Source organism: Salvelinus fontinalis, chromosome 10, assembly GCF_029448725.1.
Source record: "Salvelinus fontinalis isolate EN_2023a chromosome 10, ASM2944872v1, whole genome shotgun sequence".
Lineage (NCBI taxonomy): Eukaryota > Metazoa > Chordata > Actinopteri > Salmoniformes > Salmonidae > Salvelinus > Salvelinus fontinalis.
In genome coordinates this window covers 10,116,042-10,137,175 of record NC_074674.1, presented here as the reverse complement: position 1 = coordinate 10,137,175, position 21,134 = coordinate 10,116,042, and the positions used below count along the sequence as shown (strand labels likewise).

Below are 21,134 nucleotides of genomic sequence, written 5' to 3'. Positions count from 1 at the left end.
CAATGAGCTGAAGATCATTGGCCAGTTCACGCTTCAGCTGTCCTCCCACCTAGGCTGAACTGTCTGGAAGGGTCATGGCTTCTTCTGTAGCCATCCGAAGACCGGTCTGGATGGCCAAGACCAACTACACAGACTCTGAAAGCCACTGTGGCTGACCTTCCATTTGTGTCAGTCACACCTATGGGGTCAGCTCAGCTTCAGGCCCTAGCGCGACTGGAATGATGTGCAAACAGGAACCATCGTAATGGCTACTTGTTGCAGGTGTAAAAAGTGTGAGAAGTATTTACTTTTACCTGTACTAAATGGGTTGAGTCCACTAAATTATTCACTTGTAGAAATGCAAATATTCTCTATAGTCTTATTGGACAGTTTTTTATTTAACCGGGCAAGTCAGTTAAGAACAAATACTTATTTACAATGACAGCCTACCCCGGATTACACTGGGCCAATTCTGCGCTGCCCAATGGGACTCCCAATCTAAACCAGATGTGATGCAGCCTGGATTTGAACCAGGGACTGCAGTGACGCCTCTTGCACTGAGATGCAGTGCCTTAAACCGCTGTGTCACTCGGGAGTCATGAACAGTTCAATGAACTTTGATAGTGTTTACTTTATCAAGGAATTTTGCAACTGTTGAACAAAGGCAGTGTAGTGTCTGTCTCTACTGCATTGACTGCCTGTTTGGTAAATAAACTAAAAACTTTTTCTGAGATTATGTTGAAAAGTATGTTAATTTTTCAATATGGGATTTAAGATATCATGCATTATTTTTCTGTCCACTTACTACCTCACTCTTCTCCAGAAATTCTGTCATTAAACAGTATAATAAAAGTACCCCAATATTCAAAATAGTCCATATTTAGTAGCTAACTATAGAATAGTAAAATGTGATCTTATGCTCATAGAGTATGAAAATAAAAATCAGTCTAACATGCCAGTATTGAGTCACATTGAAGATACTGCATGATACACTACAGTAGGCCATCTTGTCTAATGTCAATTAGAAATGGTCTCAGCTAATTGTGCCAACTTGTGTTTACATGACGCAAACATGGTATAACGACGAACCCCCTGGATTAGTGTACGTGGCACACAGCAGTCGGTAGAGCAGCTACGGGGGCTATCGTAGCAACGTGAAGCATTGTGGGGCAGAGGCGGCCTTCTCTTTATTGAGACCGGCAAGACTTGCTGAAGTAAATATCGGAGGCAGCAGACTTCTGTATTAGCTAATTAATAGTTTCTTGACTTATTACACTAAGCCTCAGTTTCTTTAGACATGGGGCAGGAGGAGCTTATGAGTCGAGCCGAAGATGTGGCGGACCAGGTAGCTAACTTCGTTGTTTCACAGGCTAAAGTTAGTTGTTAGCTAGCTAATGGCTTGCTAGCTAGGTTGCTAACTTTTCAGACCTATTCAGAGGAACAGCGGGTTCTAGCTAGGTAGCCACAGCTGCCTGAGTGGGTTATTCATTTATATCTTGTTAACTAGCTAATATTACTTGCGCAATTAGCTAGCTACACGCATTATTTGCTAGATAACGTTAGGTAGACAAAGCTTGCCAACTATCAAAAGCGTTAGGTAGCATGATGTAGGTAACTAGCTCATATGCAAGCTACCTAGCCAGTGAACTTGGATGCAATGATTCATAATTCCCGGTTAACTAGTTAATGATGCAAATCTGGCCACACAGTCGCTTAGAATTCTCAACTTCACGATATGTAGCTAGCTGACGTTACCGTACTACTAAACATCTAATTCTCAATGGAGTTGTGGCGATGAGTTTTGGTGGAGTTAAGAATTCTCAGCTAGCCACACGGGTAACAAACTATAGTTGACTGTCTATGCAAATTCACCCTCACACAGAGACAACACACTCAACTTTTATAATGAAGTGTGTGTAAGAACACAATAGAAGAGTGTTGTGTAATGTACAAGACGGAGGCAGAAAATGTTAACAAATTATTGTATGCCCCTTTGGTAAGTCAAGTTTTTTGCCCTGTGGATGAAATTGCAAGCCCCTTGGAATTCTGATCTTTAAGGGGACCGTGTCAAGAGCCATAGTTCAGGTCACAGAGCTGTTACACAGGTGAAGATTGGACTGGAAGTCAAATGAATACAACACTATCGTGCTGTATTTCAGTCGATAGGAAGTCACAATATTTCCTCTCCTATAGCCTACCACTATCCATGTGAACTTTTCTGTTTGCCCAGTTTACATACCCTCCTGACAGACATTAAGTAAAGGTGTAATATAGGCCTGCTACTTTATTCAAACACTGTTTTGAATAATCCCCAGCTGATACCAAATATTTAGTTCACCCCATTGACATTTTAGCATTGCTGTAAAATAGCATAGTCTGGAAATTTCACCTCTTAAATTGTTGTGCCATGAAACATGTCTTAGGATAGGCCTGTCCTATATTTTAAAGGCACATTTTAACAAGACAGTGCTGAAAATTCCTCACTAATAAGCTGTAAGCAAACAGTTCTGAACTAATGAAGGCTACTCGACTAGGCTTTAGCGTCTCCTTTTTAGGTCCTCTCTGATTGGCTGCTAGGCCCTCCCATTCGTGTGCTCTATGAATGACATGTGGGAGTTGTTGAACTGTGATAGGCCACCTCGAACCAGACAGTGCTGATGTGTACTGAATGGTGGGAGGTGTTGTGGGATGGTTACTGTTCTTCTGATGTACTTTAGTAGGTAGACAATGATCAGTTCCAAAGTATTGGGGGGAAGCCAACATATGGAGGTTTATTGAATGTAGGGCAGTTGGTTTTTGTTCGAGTTAAACTAAGTGAGCAGGGATTGATTTCACACACACGGTAGTCGCAGGTGCTAATAATCTGAAACAGGAGATATTTATTATGCAGAATTTAAAGAATCTCAAATCAAACTTTATTGATCACATACACATGGTTAGCAGATGTTGTTGCGAGTGTAGCGAAATGCTTGTGCTTCTATTTTTTATTTGTTTATTATATTTTTTTCACCTTTATTTCACCAGGTAGGCTAGTTGAGAACAAGTTCTTATTTACAACTGCGACCTGGCCAAGATAAAGCATAGCAGTGTGAACAGACAACAACACAGAGTTACACATGGAGTAAACAATAAACAAGTCAATAACACAGTAGGAAAAAATAAATAAATAAAAGAAATGAGTCTATATACATTGTGTGTAAAAGGCATGAGGAGGTAGGCAATAAATAGGCCATAGGAGCGAATAATTACCATTTAGCAGATTAACACTGGAGTGATAAATCATCAGATGATCATGTGCAAGTAGAGATACGGGTGTGCAAAAGAGCAGAAAAGTAAGTAAATAAAAACAGTAAGGGGATGAGGTAGGTAAATTGGGTGGGCTGTTTACAGATGGACTATGTACAGCTGCAGCGATCAGTTAGCTGCTCAGATAGCAGATGTTTAAAGTTGGTGAGGGAAATAAGTCTCCAACTTCAGCGATTTTTGCAATTCGTTCCAGTCACGGGCAGCAGAGAACTGGAAGGAAAGGCGGCCAAATTCTAGTTCCGATAGTGCAGCAATATCTGACATGTATAACATGTAATCTAACAATTCCACAACAACCAGTACACACAAATCTAAGTAAAGGAATGGAATAAGAATATATACATATAAATATATGGATAAGCAATGACAGAGCGGCATAGGCAAAATGGTATGAAATAAAGTATATACATATGAGATGAGTAATGCAAGATATGTAAACATTATTAAAGTGGCATTATTAAAGTGACTAGTGAAGCATTTATTAAAGTTGCCAATGATTTCAAGTCTATGTAGGCAGCTGCCTCTCTTTGCTTCTGATGGCTGTTAACAGTCTGATAGCCTTGAGATAGAAGCTGTTTTTCAGTCTCTCGGTCACAGCTTTGATGCACCTGTACTGACCTCGCCTTCTGGATGGTAGCGGGGTGAACAGGCAGTGTCTCGGGTGGTTGTCCTTGATGATCTTTTTGGCCTCGGGTGCTGTAGGTGTCCTGGAGGGCAGGTAGTTTGCCCCCGGTGATGCGTTGTATAGACTGCACCACCCTCTGGAGAGCCTTGCGGTATCTGCAGATGTTTCTAACCTAGTACGTAGTACTTTGAGACTGACACAAAGCAGGGTGCTTTTCTATGAGAGCCTGTATTGGTCCAACTTGTCATTAAATATACCATCTTCTAGGGCCTCCCGAGTGGCGCAGCGGTCTAAGGCACTGCATCGCAGTACTAGAGGTGTCACTACAGACCCGGGTTCAATCCTGGGCTGTATCACAACCGGACGTGATCGGGAGTCCCATAGGCCAGCGCACAATTGGCTCCGCGTTAGGGGAGGGTTTGGCCGGGGGGGTCTTTACTTGGCTCATCGCGCTCTAGCGACTCCTTGTAGCGCGCCAGGCACCTGCAGGCTGACCTCGGTCGTCAGGTGAACAGTGTTTCCTCCGACACATTGGTGCGTCTGGCTTCCGGGTTAAGCGGGCTGGTGTTAAGAAGCGCGGTTTGGCGGGTCATGTTTCATAGGACGCATGACTTGACCTTTGCCTCCTGAGTCCGTTGGGGAGTTGTAGCGATGAGACAAGATCGAAATTGGGGGAAAAGGGAGTAAAAAAAAATATATATATATATATATATCTCCTCTTCTTACCTTTTCCCCTGCTGAAATGCTACCAGCTGGCCTACTCTGTCTCTTCTCCCAAATTGCTTCTGGAAGGACCTTTCATGTAATCTCCCGTAGGTTTTCAGTATATTTATTTACTCTTTCACTGTCAATGTACTGAATGTCAGATGTTGGCCTAAATGTCCCTTTCCCCTCTCTCTCCCAGTTCTTGCGGGTGACGAAGCAGTACCTGCCTCACCTGGCTCGGCTGTGTCTAATCAGCACCTTCCTGGAGGACGGCATCCGTATGTGGTTCCAGTGGAACGAGCAAAAGGACTACATCGAGGCGACGTGGGGCTGTGGCTACTTCCTGGCCACCTGCTTTGTGCTGCTCAACCTCACAGGACAGCTTGGTGAGCAAGGCTGGGATAATTAGCCTGTTAGTGTCATCAATGTAAACAAACAGCAATCTGCATAGGTCCAGATAGGGTCCATGCATGGATTGAAAAAAACCTGTTCAGTAGAAAGTCAATCTGGGTTTGTTCCCAAGCCCCATGATGTGATCATTCATTAACTGTCGACGAAATTTGAGTGGTTAGTGTGGTGTGGGCCTAAGACTGTAGAATGATGACCCCATGCTGTCTTTGAAAGCTGGGGAAAGATACAGGAGTTGTATTAAGTGGGAATACCACCCCTTTTGGGGAAGATAGGGTACAGTTGTGCGGTTCAATTGAACGAGTTTCTGCAATCCTAACCTTCTGTCTTACTTTCCCCCCCCGCTGCAACAGGTGGCTGTGTCCTTATCCTCAGTAGAAATTTTGTACAGTATGCCTGCTTTGGATTATTTGGAGTCATAGCTCTACAGGTGAGGAAATATCTCATCTATTGGCATTGCATTTCATGCACCTTTCTGTGATTTTGGGCTGACAACCCGGACACTGGCTATGTTCATGAATTTCTGGCTATGTAATATTTCGTGCTGAATTTCTTTTACTTGTTTTTTCCAGACGGTTGCATACAGTATTTTATGGGATATAAAATTTCTGATGAGGTAGGTCTCTTCCAATTATTCTTGATGAATAATATTTTTACATATTAAATTGAAAATATGCAATTGACTTTAGTCTCTTGTACATGACCAATTATATTAGTTGTTTAAGTGTCTTTAAACCTTAGGTACGTTTTGCACTGTCTGTCTGTCCCACTAATTTTATACCCCCATACATTGAACCAGTGTTGTAGTTGAGTCACTAAACCTTGAGGTTGAGTCACAAGTCCCCTATGCACAAGTCAGAGTCGAGTCATTAGCCCCTATGGCTGAAGTCTGAGTCACGAGTCCATCAATTTATAATTGGACTTATGCAATTGTGTCTAGTAGCCACCATTTGACCACTGTCATAAAACAATTCAACTATTCATCACTAGCTCACAAGTTCTACTCAGGACTTGTGTTTCACTACTTATTTACTACATAAATTAATGGTAAGTCAGGCTTTCAGCTACTTTTCTTTTAATTGCCCACTGATAGCGTAGAATTTTTTTCTTGCAAAATGAAAACTGAATGGAGGCTTATCAGAATGTGGCTATGGGATGAAGGGGGACAGTGGAAGGGTATGGCGAGGCAACACATTGAAAGATGGACTACTTTTCTATACTCAAGGCCAGAGAGAGACAAATGGCTAAACTGTTGTTTTACTATTCAACTCAATACTAGTGTTTTCAATTTTGTAAAGGAGTTTGTGTTTCTTAACCAGGCAAAGCTAAATAGTAGACTGGTGACTGGTGGTTACGGGGAAACAAGAGAGTCACTTGCGTGATGTGTAGCCAATGATCGGAGAGGAGTCTGCCTTCCCACAATCATCGCTTGCGCTCCCGCAGCTCACCAGCTGATGTAGGCTGCGTGTGCCGGGTGTGGCGCTTCCTTCCCACTGCTAGAGAACAGAACCCTCGCTGCTGAGCACATCCAGTGCTGCTAATATACTGCTTATCATAGTAGCCTATCCAGTCCAAGTGCAAATACAAGTCACAAGAAGGCGAGTCACAAGTCATGAAAATCTGGACTCGAGTCAGACTCGAGTACTGCAGCACTGCGTTGAACTAAGTATTGGTCTTATTTCCCCTCTCCTACACAATGTCCCCCCCCCCCCCCCATTCCTCTATCAGGAACCTTGCCCTGGGCGGTGGACTCCTGCTGTTACTAGCGGAGTCACGTTCAGAAGGGAAGAGCATGTTCGCTGGCGTCCCCTCCATGGGGGAGAGCTCACCAAAGCAGTACATGCAGCTGGGAGGTAGAGTCCTGTTGGTGCTCATGTTCATGACCCTGCTGCACTTTGACCCCAGCTTCTTCTCGGTGAGTAGGCCATCACCCTGCCTCTATGGTACCACTCAGCAGGGACTAAAGCCGGAGGAGAATAAGCTGTGTAATGCATTTTCTCATGGACATATGTGGAGATCAAGCTGAGTTTGTGTCAAATCAAATTCTATTGGTCACATACACATATTTAGCAGATGTTATTGCCGGTGTAGCGAAATGCTTGGGTTCCTAGCTCCGACAGTGCAGTAGTATCTAACAGTTCATAACAATACACACATCTAAAGAGAAATAATGGAATTAAGAAATATATAAATTAAGAAATATATATTAGGACGAGCAATGTCGGAGTGGCATTGACTAAAATACAGTAGAATAGAATACAGTATAAGAGATGATTAAAACAGTACAGTATGTAAACATTATTAAAGTGACCAGTGATACATTTACATTTACATTTAAGTCATTTAGCAGACGCTCTTATCCAGAGCGACTTACAAATTGGTGCATTCACCTTATGATATCCAGTGGAACAACCACTTTACAATAGTGCATCTAACTCTTTTAAGGGGGGGGGGGGGGGTTAGAAGGATTACTTTATCCTATCCTAGGTATTCCTTAAAGAGGTGGGGTTTCAGGTGTCTCCGGAAGGTGGTGATTGACTCCGCTGACCTGGCGTCGTGAGGGAGTTTGTTCCACCATTGGGGTGCCAGAGCAGCGAACAGTTTTGACTGGGCTGAGCGGGAACTGTACTTCCTCAGAGGTAGGGAGGCGAGCAGGCCAGAGGTGGATGAACGCAGTGCCCTTGTTTGGGTGTAGGGCCTGATCAGAGCCTGAAGGTACGGAGGGGCCGTTCCCCTCACAGCTCCGTAGGCAAGCACCATGGTCTTGTAGCGGATGCGAGCTTCAACTGGAAGCCAGTGGAGAGAGCGGAGGAGCGGGGTGACGTGAGAGAACTTGGGAAAGTTGAACACCAGACGGGCTGCAGCGTTCTGGATGAGTTGTAGGGGTTTAATGGCACAGGCAGGGAGCCCAGCCAACAGCGAGTTGCAGTAATCCAGACGGGAGATGACAAGTGCCTGGATTAGGACCTGCGCCGCTTCCTGTGTGAGGCAGGGTCGTACTCTGCGGATGTTGTAGAGCATGAACCTACAGGAACGGGTCACCGCCTTGATGTTAGTTGAGAACGACAGGGTGTTGTCCAGGATCACGCCAAGGTTCTTAGCACTCTGGGAGGAGGACACAATGGAGTTGTCAACCGTGATGGCGAGATCATGGAACGGGCAGTCCTTCCCCGGGAGGAAGAGCAGCTCCGTCTTGCCGAGGTTCAGCTTGAGGTGGTGATCCGTCATCCACACTGATATGTCTGCCAGACATGCAGAGATGCGATGCAGAGGGGGGAAAGGAGAAGATTAATTGTGTGTCGTCTGCATAGCAATGATAGGAGAGACCATGTCTATGTATATATGGCAGCAGCCTCAAAGGTGCAGGGTTGAGGAACCGGGTGGTAGCTGGCTAGTGATGGCTATTTAACAGTCTGAGAAGCTGTTTTTCAGTCTCTCGGTCTTGGCTTTGATGCATGTGGGGTGTTGATAGTTTTTGTTAAGCTTATAAACAATAATTTTAGATTTGTATGGTATTTTGAAATTTGATGGCCTAAGTGCTGCATGCCATTAGACAGGATCTGTTGCAATGGTTATACTGTATTATTGGTGGTTCAGTCTGACTCCTAACCCAAGTGTCCCTTTCCACTCCCCCAGATCCTCCAGAACATGGTGGGCACGGCTCTCATCATTCTGGTGGCCATTGGCTTCAAGACCAAGCTGGCCGCCCTGACCCTGGTAATATGGCTGCTGGCCATCAACGTCTACTTCAACGCCTTTTGGACGGTGCCCGCCTACAAGCCTATGCATGACTTTCTCAAGTACGACTTCTTCCAGACCACGTCCGTCATCGGAGGGCTGCTGTTGGTCGTAGCACTGGGGCCCGGCGGGGTGTCCATGGACGAGAAGAAGAAGGAGTGGTAGGGAGAGGGAGATGCACAAGCACCACTAACCCCAGGACACACAAGGACCCCCAGGGTACTCGTCATTTTCCTGACCATCCACAGCAACCTCTCCCTCCACCGTTCTGTCTCCTCCTTTTCTTTTTTCACATTTTGTTTTCCAGCTGCTGTTTGTTTTTATGAGGTCAATATGGTCGGTACTGGATTATTTTATACACCTATTTATGTCCCCTTTATTTTGGTGGCAAGGAAAAAGTCAGATTTTGAATAAACTGTCAAAGTGCAAAGTAACTAATTCATGAGTGATGGGTGGATGAAAAAAATAACTTGGTTCTGTGTTGGAGAGGTATGAATATCACAATGTATTTATGGATGTTATCATAACCTTTCAGAAAGAAACAGTTTTTTGTGAATAGCTGAAAAACAGTGGTGAGTACGTGTATCAGTTTGCTGGACAAGGTAGACGCCAATCTTTTCCTGCTTGTTGGACCATCTGTGACTTGCTCATATCAATACTGAGACCTCAGGCACTGAATACGATACGATTCTCCCTCACTCTGTAGGTTGCCATCTTCCCCGCTTTGCAGAAGCCCCAGGCCTCATCCTTACACACATCCAGTCCCATGGCTGTGACTCATGGATTGCAAATGGAGATGAGTTGTGGGGGATGTGTGCATTGTATACTACTATTCAAAATGGTGGATTGAAGTTGTGCTTGATTGAATATTGAAAGAATTGTTAGCACCAGAACTCTTTTTTGGGGCGCTTTGTTCTGTACATCTAGGGCAAATGCCTAACTAGTAACTGTATTTTAACAGGGCAGTAGTGGGAGTTTGACATTTGTGAAACGCCATATTCCTCAATCTAAAGAAGCAAGCAGAACTGAAGAGTCAGCAATCACCCTGACTTTCCTTTGTTCAGTGTTTTTGCTTTATACTGTATAAGGAAATAAAAAATCTTGAGTTTATTGATTATCAGAAGTTTATATAGTATTTTTAATTGTTTTTCAGAGATCATGGAAAATTGCAAAAAGCATCTGCTTGATCTCAATTGGTATTTTTATATTGAGGTTTTTATCATTCTTGCTCTATTAATCTTTGGCTAAACTCACAACCAGGGGCCGGTCTTCTTCCACTTCTGACTCATTTATTTTTTATTTAACCTTTATTTAACCAGGCAAGTCAGTTAAGAACAAATTCTTATTTACAGTGATGGCCTACCAAAAAGGCCTCGGTGACGGGATAGGATTAAAAAATATATAAATATAGGACAAAACACACATCACGACAAGAGAGACAACACTACATAAAGAGAGACCTAAGAAAACAACATAGCATGATAGCAACACATGACAACAACATGGTAGCGACACAAAACATGGATCAAATCATTGGGCACAGACAACAGCACAAAGGGCTAGAAGGTAGCGACAACGCATCACGCAAAGCAGCCACAACTGTCAGTAAGTGTCAATGATTGAGTCTTTGAAGAGATGTCCAGTTTGAGTGATTGTTGCAGCTTGTTCCAGTCGCTAGCTGCAGCGAACTGAAAAGACGAGCGACCCAGGGATGTGTGTGCTTTGGGGACCTTTAATAGAATGTGACTGTCAGAACGGTGTATGTGGAGGATGAGGGCTGCAGTAGATATCTCAGAAAGGGGAGAGTGAGGCCTAAGAGGGTTTTATAAATAAGCATCAACTAGTGGATCTTGCAACAGGTATACAAAGATGACCAGTTTACAGAGGAGTATAGAGTGCAGTGATGTGTCCTATAAGGAGCATTGGAGGCAAATCTGATGGCTCTAGAGCATCCTTACCAGCCAATCTGTAAATTACGTCTCCGTAATCTAGCCTGGGTAGGATGGTCATCTGAATCGGGGTTAGTTTGGCAGCTGGGGTGAAAGAGGAGCGATTATGATAGAGGAAACCCAGTCTAGATTTAACTTTAGCCTGCAGCTTTGATATGTGCTGAGAGAAGGACAGTGTACCGTCTAGCCATACTCCCAAGTACTTGTATAAGGTGACTACCTCAAGCTCTAAACCCTCAGAGGTAGTAATCACACCTGTGGGGAGAGGGGCGTTCTTCTTACCTAACCACATGACCTTTGTTTTGGAGTTGTTCAGAACAAGGTTAAGGGTAGAGAAAGCTTGTTGGACACTAAGAAAGCCTAGTTGTGAGCATTTAACTCAAAATCTGGGGAGGGGCCAGCTGAGTATAAAACTGTATCACCTGCATATAAATGAATGAGAGCTTCCTACTGCCTGAGCTATGTTGATGTAAATTGAAAAGAGCGTGGGGCCTAGGATTGAGCCTTGGGGTACTCCCTTTGTGACAGGCAGTGGCTGAGACAGCAGATTTTCTGACTCATCACACCCATTCCATACACCCCCTCCAAAGGTAGTCGAGTTTTGATTGGCTGTTGGTGTTCCTGAATTTTGCAATTACTGCAGCCCTGCTGCAGCCTGTGAGTAGAACTAACCTGTCACTAAAACCTAAAACCAATACTATTGCCATCTTCTGGCTGTGGATAATCCTTACCACATACATGTGAAATCCTACTTTCCTATATTCCTTTCATCCTTTCCTCGCTTCCTTTCCTCTTTTCCTAACTTTCTTTCCTCTACTGGCTGTGGTTAATCCCTACCACACACATGTGAACTTTTCCTTTCCTAGCTTCCTTTCCTTCCCTACCACCCTTTCCTCTCCTCCATCCCTGTCTCACTTTCACAATCTCCTTTCCTACTTCTTTCCACCTATCCTAGTTTCCTTTCCTTGCTTCCTTAATTCTCTTTCCTCTAAAGGAATAAGCTAGGAAGGACATGAGGAAGGGAGGTATGGAATGAAAGGAAATTAAGCTAGTAAAGGAGGAAAAGAAAGGGAGCTTGGATATTAAATGAAAGGGAGTGAGGAAAGGAATCTAGGAAAGAAAAGGAGTTCACATGTATGTGGTAGGAATTAACCACAGCCAGTAGACAGGAAAGGAAGAAAATAAAAGGAGCTAGGAAAGGGAGCAAAGAAATGCAGAAAGGAATCTAGGAAAGAAAATGAGTTCACTTGTATGTGGTAGGGGTTAACAACGGCCAGTAGAGCTGAAAGGAATGGGTGAGGAAAGAAAGGAGTTCACATATACAGTATGTGGTAGAGATAAACCACGCCCAGTAGATGGCGATACTATTAGTGAAAGGCTGCAGCTGTATACAAAATCTCGCCCAATACATTTGCACACGCGTTCCGTTCACGGTGGAGACCAGACTGGAGAGAAGACTTCATTTCGCCCTGTCAAGCTTTTAGAACGGTAAATACATATATCATTGTAAAATGGCGTCACCTATATTTTGAATATTTAACTTTACATTTGGCTTGCTATCAAAACATCAAACGGGGTAAAGGTCATATCGTGCGTGATTGTTGCTGATTATTGAGTCCATGGTAGCTAACTAACGACTGATTCGAATGCAACAGTTGGTATTTCAGTGAAGCATGTTAGCTAGCTAGCCAACTAGGTAGCTAATAAGCAAATGTAATTTGCCACATGCTTCTTAACAACAGGTGTTGAATAACAGTAGAATACTTAATAGTATAACATGCGTGGTTTACATGTGTGCATTTATTGAGCGAAACCATTTGGAACCTGCTCTCCATTAAACATTTACAGATGTTTGTAACCATAGTCATTGTTATGCGATTGGAGATTGCTACTAGTTTCTATAATGATATTCTTTCAGGAAAATGGATGGATGTCATCATCCTTCCATTTTCCACCCTGCATCCAGTCACAGCCTTATGAATACGCGAGTATGTTCAGGATAGAAGATGATTTGAGATTTCCGTAATTGTATTACTCCAATTAATTTTCTATATGGAAAAATTCTGTATTTTCCCTGTATAATTCGCCCCCAGATACAACAGCCCCCTTTGACCTGCATAATTTGAATATCATCATCATGTCGAAAGGCACAGTGGTTCTGGCCTACAGCGGAGGACTGGACACCTCCTGTATCTTGGTGTGGTTGAAGGAAGAAGGATATGATGTCATCACATACTTGGTAAAGAACAGTGTGTGACAGGTGGGGCCAATATAACTTAGGGTTGGACAGCACACAGCCATCCAGTTGGTGCTCAACTTTATTGTAGGTCAACCTATTAGATCCTAAATATTTCACTTGTGCAGCTGAAACCCCAGTGAATGTTCATTTCATGCAGTATTCGGTATTTGTAAAGAACGGATTCATTCACCATAGCAGTGAGTTAACCCCCCACAAAAGTGCTATCTGGCTGCATAATGCTGGTGAAAAGCAGTCTAGATTAACTTTTTGCCCTTAGGCCAGTTCAGAACTGCACACAATGCAGATTTTTCTATTGTGTAACTGTTTATTCATTGTCTGGCTAGAGAAAGGGGTGGGTATGCAGGAAGGCACTGTCCCAATCGGCAACCTGTTTTTCTTGTTGAAATCCCTGTCTGCTCATGTTAGGTTGTGATAGAAAAACCTCTGCCAAGCAAGCATTCAGAATACCACAGAGGCAGACAAAGACAGGCACAGCTACGTCAGTTATGTGGAACAATGCCCCCCCCCCCCCCCCCCCACACACAAAGTGTATTTTTTAGTTGATTAAATGAGAGAGATGTACTTTATTGTCCATGAACTTGCAGAGAACAGATGGCTTTGTGCTCACAACCCGACACACTAAGGGCCTGAAAGCTATGGGTCAGCTGCAGTGTAGCACCATTTGAGCAATTGTAGGGGGTGAAGTGCCTTTCTCAAAGGCACAACGGTAGTCAATGGTATCTACAGTGCATTCGGAAAGTATTCAGACCCCTTGACCTTTTTACATGTTTTGTTACAACCTTATTCTAACATGGATGAAAGTTATTTTTCACTCATCAATCTACATACATTACCCATAATGACAAAGCAAAAACAGGTCTTTAGAAAATGTTGCACATTTATAATACCTTTATCACATTTACATAAGTATTCAGACCCTTTACTCAGTACTTTGTTGAAGCACCTTTGGCAGCGACTACAGCGTTGAGTCTTCTTAGGTATGACCCTACAAGCTTGGAACACCTGTATTAGGGGAGTTTCTCCCATTCTTCTCTGCAGATCCTCTCAAGCTCTGTCAGGTTGGATGGGAAGCGTTGTTGCACAGCCATTTTCAGGTCTCTCCAGAGATGTTTGATCGGGTTCAAGTCTGGTCTCTGGCTGGGCTACTCAGGAACATTCAGAGCCTTGTCCCGAAGCCACTCCTGCGTTGTCTTGGCTGTGTGCTTAGGGTCGTTGTTCTGTTGGAAGGTGAACATTCACCCCTGTCTTTAGCTCTCTGGACCAGGTTTTTTTAATCAAGGATCTCTCTGCTCCGTTCATCTTTGCCTCAATCCTTTTCATTTTTTATTTTTTATATATATATTTTTTAAATTTATCACCTTTTCTCCCCAATTTTCGTGGTATCCAATTGCTAGTAATTACTATCTTGTCTCATCGCTACAACTCCCGTACGGGCTCGGGAGAGGCGAAGGTCGAAAGCCACGCGCCCTCCGAAGAACAACCCAACCAAGCCGCACTGCTTCTTAACACAGCGCGCCTCCAACCCGGAAGCCAGCCGCACCAATGTGTCGGAGGAAACACCGTGCACCTGGCCCCCTTGGTTAGCGCGCACTGCGCCCGGCCCGCCACAGGAGTCGCTGGAGCGCGATGAGACAAGGATATCCCTACCGGCCAAACCCTACCTAACCCGGACGACGCTAGGCCAATTGTGCGTCGCGCCCACGGACCTCCCGGTCGCGGCCGGCTGCGAAAGAGCCTGGGCGCGAACCCAGAGACTCTGGTGGCGCAGCTAGCACTGCGATGCAGTGCCCTAGACCACTGCGCCACCCGGGAGGCCCCATCTTTGCCTCAATCCTGACGTGTCTCCCAATCCCTGCCTCTGAAAAACATCCCCACACCATGATGCTGCCACAAACGCTTCACCTTAGGAATGGTTTTTGGTTTACGTGACTCTTGGCATTCAGGCCAACGACTTCAATCTTGGTTTCATCGGACCAGATAATCTCGTTTCTCATGGTCTGAGAGTCCTTTAGGTGCCTTTTGGCAAACTCCAAGCGGGCTGTCATGTGTCTTTTACTGAGGAGTGGCTTCCATCTGCCAGCTCTAGGAAGAGTCTTGGTGGTTCCAAACTTCTTCCATTTAAGAATGATGGAGGCCACTGTGTTCTTGGGGACCTTCAATGCTGCAGAAATGTTTTGGTACCCTTCCCCAGACCTGTGCCTCGACACAATCCTGTCTTGGAGCTCTACAGACAATTCCTTCAACCTCATGGCTTGGTTTTTGCTCTGACCTGCACTGTCAACTGTGGGACCTTATATAGACAGGTGTGTGCCTTTCCTAATCATGTCCAATTAATTGAATTTACCACAGGTGGACTCCAAGTGGTAGAAACATCTCAAGGATGATCAATGGAAACAGAATGCACCTGAGCTCAATTGCGAGTCTCATAGCAAAGGGTCGGAATAATTATGTAAATAATAGTGATGCACTGATATGAAGTTTTTGGCCGATTCCAATATTTTCTTTGTCAAAAAAAAAAAAACGATACCGATATTACATTTTTTTGCGGACTTTTAAGAATTCTAGTACAGTTAAATAGTTAACACACACATAGACGCAGCAGTCTAAGGCACTGCATCTCAGTGCCAGAAGCGTCACTACAGTCCCTTGTTTAAATCCAGGCTGTATCCCATCCGGCCGTGATTGGGAGTATCATAGGGACGTGGATGTTTTGGAGTCTGAACTCAGAGGAGGACGTTGGGAAACAAGCAGACTGTTTTCATTGATCCCCAATCCTTAGGTAAAGCTGTACAGTGAAATATGAATGTCAATACACAGAATAAGCTGACTGGGGAGGTGATTTCACACAGTCAGTCCCGCGATAAGAGCTACAACGCTAATATTTGCGTAAACTCTTCACAGTTGTGTTCTGTGGGCGTCACCGAGTAGACTGATACCCCATTTCATTGCTTCACATTCCAACCTTGTTTAACATTATCTAGTCTGAATATGGCATGATTCTACCAATTGTAACCTTCTGCATCACTTTCAAAGAGTTACTTTTATTTTGAAAGCAAACCGCAAATTCCACCGTGCCTAATCCTTATTGTGGCGAGCTTCACAACACGGTCTGGTCGAGCCTCACTAGCCAGATGAAGCTAGCAGGCTGCTTATAACGTTAGCTTTGGGCAACAGGGTTAAGTAGCTTGCTAGCTATTTATTTTCATGAACTGAAGTTCAATTTCAATAGGCGAACAACAAGTGGCTACCTAGCTAATACTTACTCACAAGGATTCCTAAATCCTTGCTAAGAATGAGTGATTGCAGTTTCTACTGGTCATTGTGTTCAGGCTGGTTGTCTTGGTGCTAGCTAGATACCAAGCTAAAGCTAGCTACCCCAGAAGTTGCAGTGAAACAAATGATGCTTTATTACCAACGTGGTATTATAAACACATCGTTCTTGGCCGGTGTTTACTTGTTTGCAGACTTTTTTTGTTTAGCTTTGACAGTGCTACTGATAGTAGTAGTGGCGCTTGGCTTGCATGTGCAAATTCAGAACACAACATTTTATAATAGAAATGTGTTATTTAACGTGTCAAATAGTGTTATTTGACATGTATCTCTTTTGACATGCAAATACCCAAAGGGCGTTCCATAATATGTCGTGAAGCTAATAGCAGTGACACTACTATTACTGTGTAACTCCGGTAGGGCAACGTGTACCGGTGCTTGACCAGTCGGTGAAAGCCAACATCTCCCACGACAGTGAATGGTTGATTGTCAAGGGCAATGAATTCCATTATCTTGGCGTTAATGGATTTCGCCTTTGAGTTGTCTCGTTGAAATGTTCTTACTCTTTCAAATGACTGCTCGATCCACACAGCAGACATTGTGGGCTAGGTTAGGAATGCTGTGTTGCATGTGTAGCGCAACATTTTACGTGGCGTCATTACGTCATATAGGTATGCACGTCAGCTTTGACATCGGTTTTGCACATCGGCGTTAAACTAGACATCGGGCCGATACCGATGTTGGCATTTTAGCTAATATCGTCCGATTCCGATATGGTCACCAATATGCATCCCTAGTAAATAAGGTATTTCTGTTTTCGCTTTGTCATTATGGTGTGTTGTGTATAGATTGCAGAGGATTTAAAATATATATAATCCATTTTAGATTAAGGCTGTTACGTAACAAAATGTGGAGAAAGTCAAGAGGTCTGAATACTTTCTGAAGGCACTGTATGTTCATGCCAGAAATCCTGCGGTTGCCGGCTCACTACGCACCTGATTTTCCCGTCTGAGCTGGGTTTTGTTAAGTCTTAGTTTATGAGTTACCGGTCAAAAGGAAAAAGACATGGTTAATCAACAATCTCAGCAGAAAACCCTCCATGATATTCATGGAGCAGCAGTGCACTGCTAGACTGTGTGGAAGTATGTCAGTGTTATCATGTCATAGATGTAACCTGAATGTTAAAATGGTGGGCGACGGGACTTCAGCAGCCAATCCGTGACAATCAATAGCTTTGGTCCCTGGTGAGAAGGACCTGGGATAAAGACACAGGCCTTTTTTCTCTGGCCTCCTTTTGAAAAAGGTCAAAGGTAATTGAGGAGAAGCAGCAAGAAGAGGGAAAGTGGGAAAAAGTATGCTTGTGTGAAATGGGACTACTTTTCCAATCGTGTCAACAGGCAAAGTACTTTTACAGGGTGGAATCCCAAAATGTCTAAAGTGATCAAAAACTAATTTTGCTAGTTGTGCAAGACATTTTATAAATAGAAGGATAAGTAGCATATTGTTTTTAAATGTTTGCATGCTCTTCTCCTTTGAGAAAATAGCTGATTCAAAGAGTGTATGGCAGAATTCAAAACTCTGATTTTCTGACTAAGTGCTCTCGTAAAAAACATGCTAATGAAGTTTGGAGAACATTAAATATTTTCACTGAAACAATGCTGTAATATACTATTTTAGGCACCAGTTGATTAGATGTAACAAACTCTCTTCTTGCAGGCCAATATTGGACAAGAAGAGGACTTTGATGCTGCAAAGAAGAAAGCAGAGAGTCTTGGAGCAAAGAAGGTAAAAAGCTGAGTCTAAGCGTCATAACATTGGTAAGACAAGGTAGCATAGTGGTGTGGAGGACACGGTAGACAAGGTTAAAGAGGAGTTCCAGGATCTGGTTGAGGTAACAGGGCAGTAGAATCTCTTGTGGATACAATACAAATACACAAAAATTATAAACAAGAAATCCAGAGGCTAAAAAGCCAAGGCCAATAGCTTGGTGGCAACAACAACAAAACATGGCTAAACGGAGCAAATTCTTCTTCTGGGTCTCAAGATTAGTCATTCTGAATTACATACAGTGCCGTCAAAGTATTTTCCCTTTTCTGATTCTCTTTTTTTGCATATTTTTGAAACTGAATGTTGTCATATAAAAGGAACCTGAATTTACAAATAACAAATCTATTATTTATTTCATTAACAAAGTTATGCAATACCCAGTGCCCCTGTGTGAAAAAGTAATTGCCCCCTTACACTCAATAACTGGTTGTACCACCTTTAGCTGCATTGACTCCAACCAAACGCTTCCTGTAGTTGTTGATCAGTCTCTCACATCGCTGTGGAGGAATTTTGGCCCACTATTGCATGCAGAACTGCTTTAACTCTGCGACATTTGAGTTTTAAACCATGAACTAATCGTTTCAAGTCCTGACACATCTCAATTGGGATTAGGTCTGGACCATTGGTACAAGGTTCTTACTGTGGAATGCAGTGTTTGGTTTTCGCCAGGAATAATGGGAACCGTGTCGTCCAAAAGGTTGACTCAAGTTTGCCAAATAGCACCTGGATGATCATCAAGACTCTTGGAAGAATGTTCTACGGACAGATGATTCAAAAGTATAACTTGTTTGACGACATGGGTCCCATTTTGTCTGGCGAAAACCAAACACTGCATTTCATAGTATGAACCTCATACCAACAGTAAATTATAATGATGGTAGTGTGATGGTTTGGGGCTGCTTTGTGCCTCAGGACCTGGACGACTTGCCTTAATAGAATGAGCCATGAATTCTGCTCTGTATCAGATAATTCTACAGGAGAATGTCAGGCCATCCGTCTGTAAGATGAAGCTGAAGCGCAGCTGGGTCATGCAGCAAGACAATGATCCAAAACGTTCAAGTCTAAATGAAAATGGCTAAAAAGCAGCACATTTTTAAGTTTTGGAATGGCCTAGTCAAAGTTGAGACTTAATCCCAATTGAGATGTTGTGGCAGGACTTGGAAAACCACAAATGTCTTTGAGTTACAACAGTTCTGCATGGAAGTGAGACAAAATTCCTCCGCAGCGACGTGGAAGGGTTTGGTTGGGGCTAAAGGTGGCAGAACCAGTTATTGAGTGTTATGGGGAAATTACTTTCTCACCCAGGGACATTGAGTGTTGCCTAACTTTGTTTATGAAACGAGTATGTCATTGTTGTGTTATTTGTTCACTCAGGTTCCTTTATCTAATATTAGGTTTTGGTTGAAGATTTGTTAACATTCAGTATAAAAAAATATGCTAAGTATAGAAAATTAAAAAGGGGGCAAATAATTTCACGGTACTGTCTGTGTGTGTATGTATGTATGCAAAAATAAAAATACAATTAGATGTTGGTTGATATGAAACTGATACAACTTTCAATTGAACAATGAGAACGGTGATACATTTGCTACTTTGGTTACAGAGTGATGAGCCAGTTCAAGGTTGGATTGTCAGTTCTTGAGGTCTAGAATTATGTGTCCTGACATCTGGGTCACAGAGTTACGGGAAATTATTAACCAGGCAAATCGTATTTTGATTGTTATCAAAGATACGTGAGGATATGAGGTCTGGGTTGTCGTCTTCTTAGCAGCTAACACTGGCAGAGGTCTGCGCTCTTTCTGCCTTGCCAGTTAAGATTTTTAAGCAAAAGTTTGTCAACACAAAGCAAAGCAATTGCAGGTGAACTCAACTGACTGCGCTTGTGTATTAAGAATGTCAACGGAGCATTTAGTGGAGTCTTGTTGACGTAAGCTTTACGACGAATGGTTCAGGTGTAACCTCCCTCCATGTATAGGTGTTCATCGAGGACCTGAGGGCAGAGTTTGTGGAAGAGTTCATCTGGCCGTCGGTCCAGGCCAGCGCCATCTACGAGGACCGCTACCTGCTGGGCACTTCAGTTGCTCGGCCCTGCATCGCCCGCCGCCAGATCCAGATCGCACACCAGGAGGACGCCCAGTACGTCTCCCACGGTGCCACGGGAAAGGTGAGGGGTCAATCAGCAAGGGGAGAGCCGACAAGAACCTGGAAGGCTAGGTGGAGCCATTAGCAAATTGTTGACATTTGTCAAGGTTCATTTTAGATGTTTGTCTGTTTTGTTGAAATCTGAATGTTTTCCCAATTAGCTTTTGGAGTGAGTGGGAAGGTCACATTCAAATAGCTCTCAGCTACCACGATGGCATTCATTAGTCAGCCACCAGTGTAACGATACTGTGGGGAGATGTAGTGTCCCTGCTCCAACTGTAGGTGGAGACAAATGCCACTGAATTGAGCCTTCAACCAACAGTAACTGCAAGAAGTCACTCACTGGAAGCTTGTCAGTTTATATGCTTTTTCAACTACCATTGGAAGTGATTTGAACCTTAACTTGTCTTAGGTGAGTGAGAAATCACCTGCTTGATTATCTCTCTCTTTGCTAGTAGTTTTTAGATTTTTTTCTGGACATGTTACTAGTGTTTTGTGTCTGAATGTTTGACTGTGGCTTTCAGGGCAACGATCAGATCCGATTCGAGCTCACCTGCTATGCCCTCTACCCTGAGGTTAAGGTGAGTTCTGTCTTCCCCAGCCCCTCTGCATGAACACATCTGTAACTACACAACATGACTGTCCCATCATCCAACATTACTTCAGATAATGCACCATACAAATGAAATGCGGAACCCACGCTCCTCTCTCTACCGCTCAGATTATTGCTCCATGGAGGATCCCTGAGTTCTACAATCGCTTCGTTGGGAGGAAGGATCTGATGGAGTATGCCGAGGTAACACTTCCACATGATAGGATCACTTCATAACATGTTGCCTGGCAGTGAGTGTGTGATAGGATCTCTTCATACACATTAGGGATGTGACTTATGTAAACATTTGAAAGTTTAAACTGCCATTTTTAA

General features: G+C 43.5%; 2 protein-coding genes across 3 annotated transcripts in view; both read left to right on the top strand.

The window, feature by feature from the left end:
• Positions 1-1,091: 1,091 nt before the first annotated feature.
• Positions 1,092-9,871, top strand: surf4 (surfeit 4). Of its 2 annotated transcripts, XM_055935672.1 has the most exons (6): positions 1,097-1,324; positions 4,815-5,001; positions 5,377-5,453; positions 5,596-5,639; positions 6,752-6,938; positions 8,660-9,871. In XM_055935672.1, exons 1-6 carry the CDS (start codon positions 1,277-1,279, stop codon positions 8,924-8,926), a joined length of 810 nt encoding a protein of 269 aa, XP_055791647.1. In that variant the 5' UTR covers positions 1,097-1,276; the 3' UTR covers positions 8,927-9,871. The 2 variants fall into 2 exon arrangements, with proteins under 2 accessions (XP_055791648.1, XP_055791647.1); XM_055935673.1 differs by lacking the exon at positions 6,752-6,938 and having other exon boundaries at positions 1,092-1,324; positions 8,660-8,823.
• A 2,183-nt stretch (positions 9,872-12,054) lies between these two features.
• The window catches only part of LOC129863585 (argininosuccinate synthase), a 30,253-nt gene continuing 21,173 nt past the window's right edge, over positions 12,055-21,134 (top strand). Inside the window, exons 1-6 of the mRNA XM_055935664.1 lie at positions 12,055-12,198; positions 12,804-12,949; positions 17,957-18,025; positions 20,043-20,231; positions 20,734-20,790; positions 20,931-21,005. Coding sequence (XP_055791639.1) covers positions 12,848-12,949; positions 17,957-18,025; positions 20,043-20,231; positions 20,734-20,790; positions 20,931-21,005 — 492 coding nt within the window. The 5' untranslated portion in view covers positions 12,055-12,198; positions 12,804-12,847. The remainder of the gene's footprint in view (positions 12,199-12,803; positions 12,950-17,956; positions 18,026-20,042; positions 20,232-20,733; positions 20,791-20,930; positions 21,006-21,134) is intronic.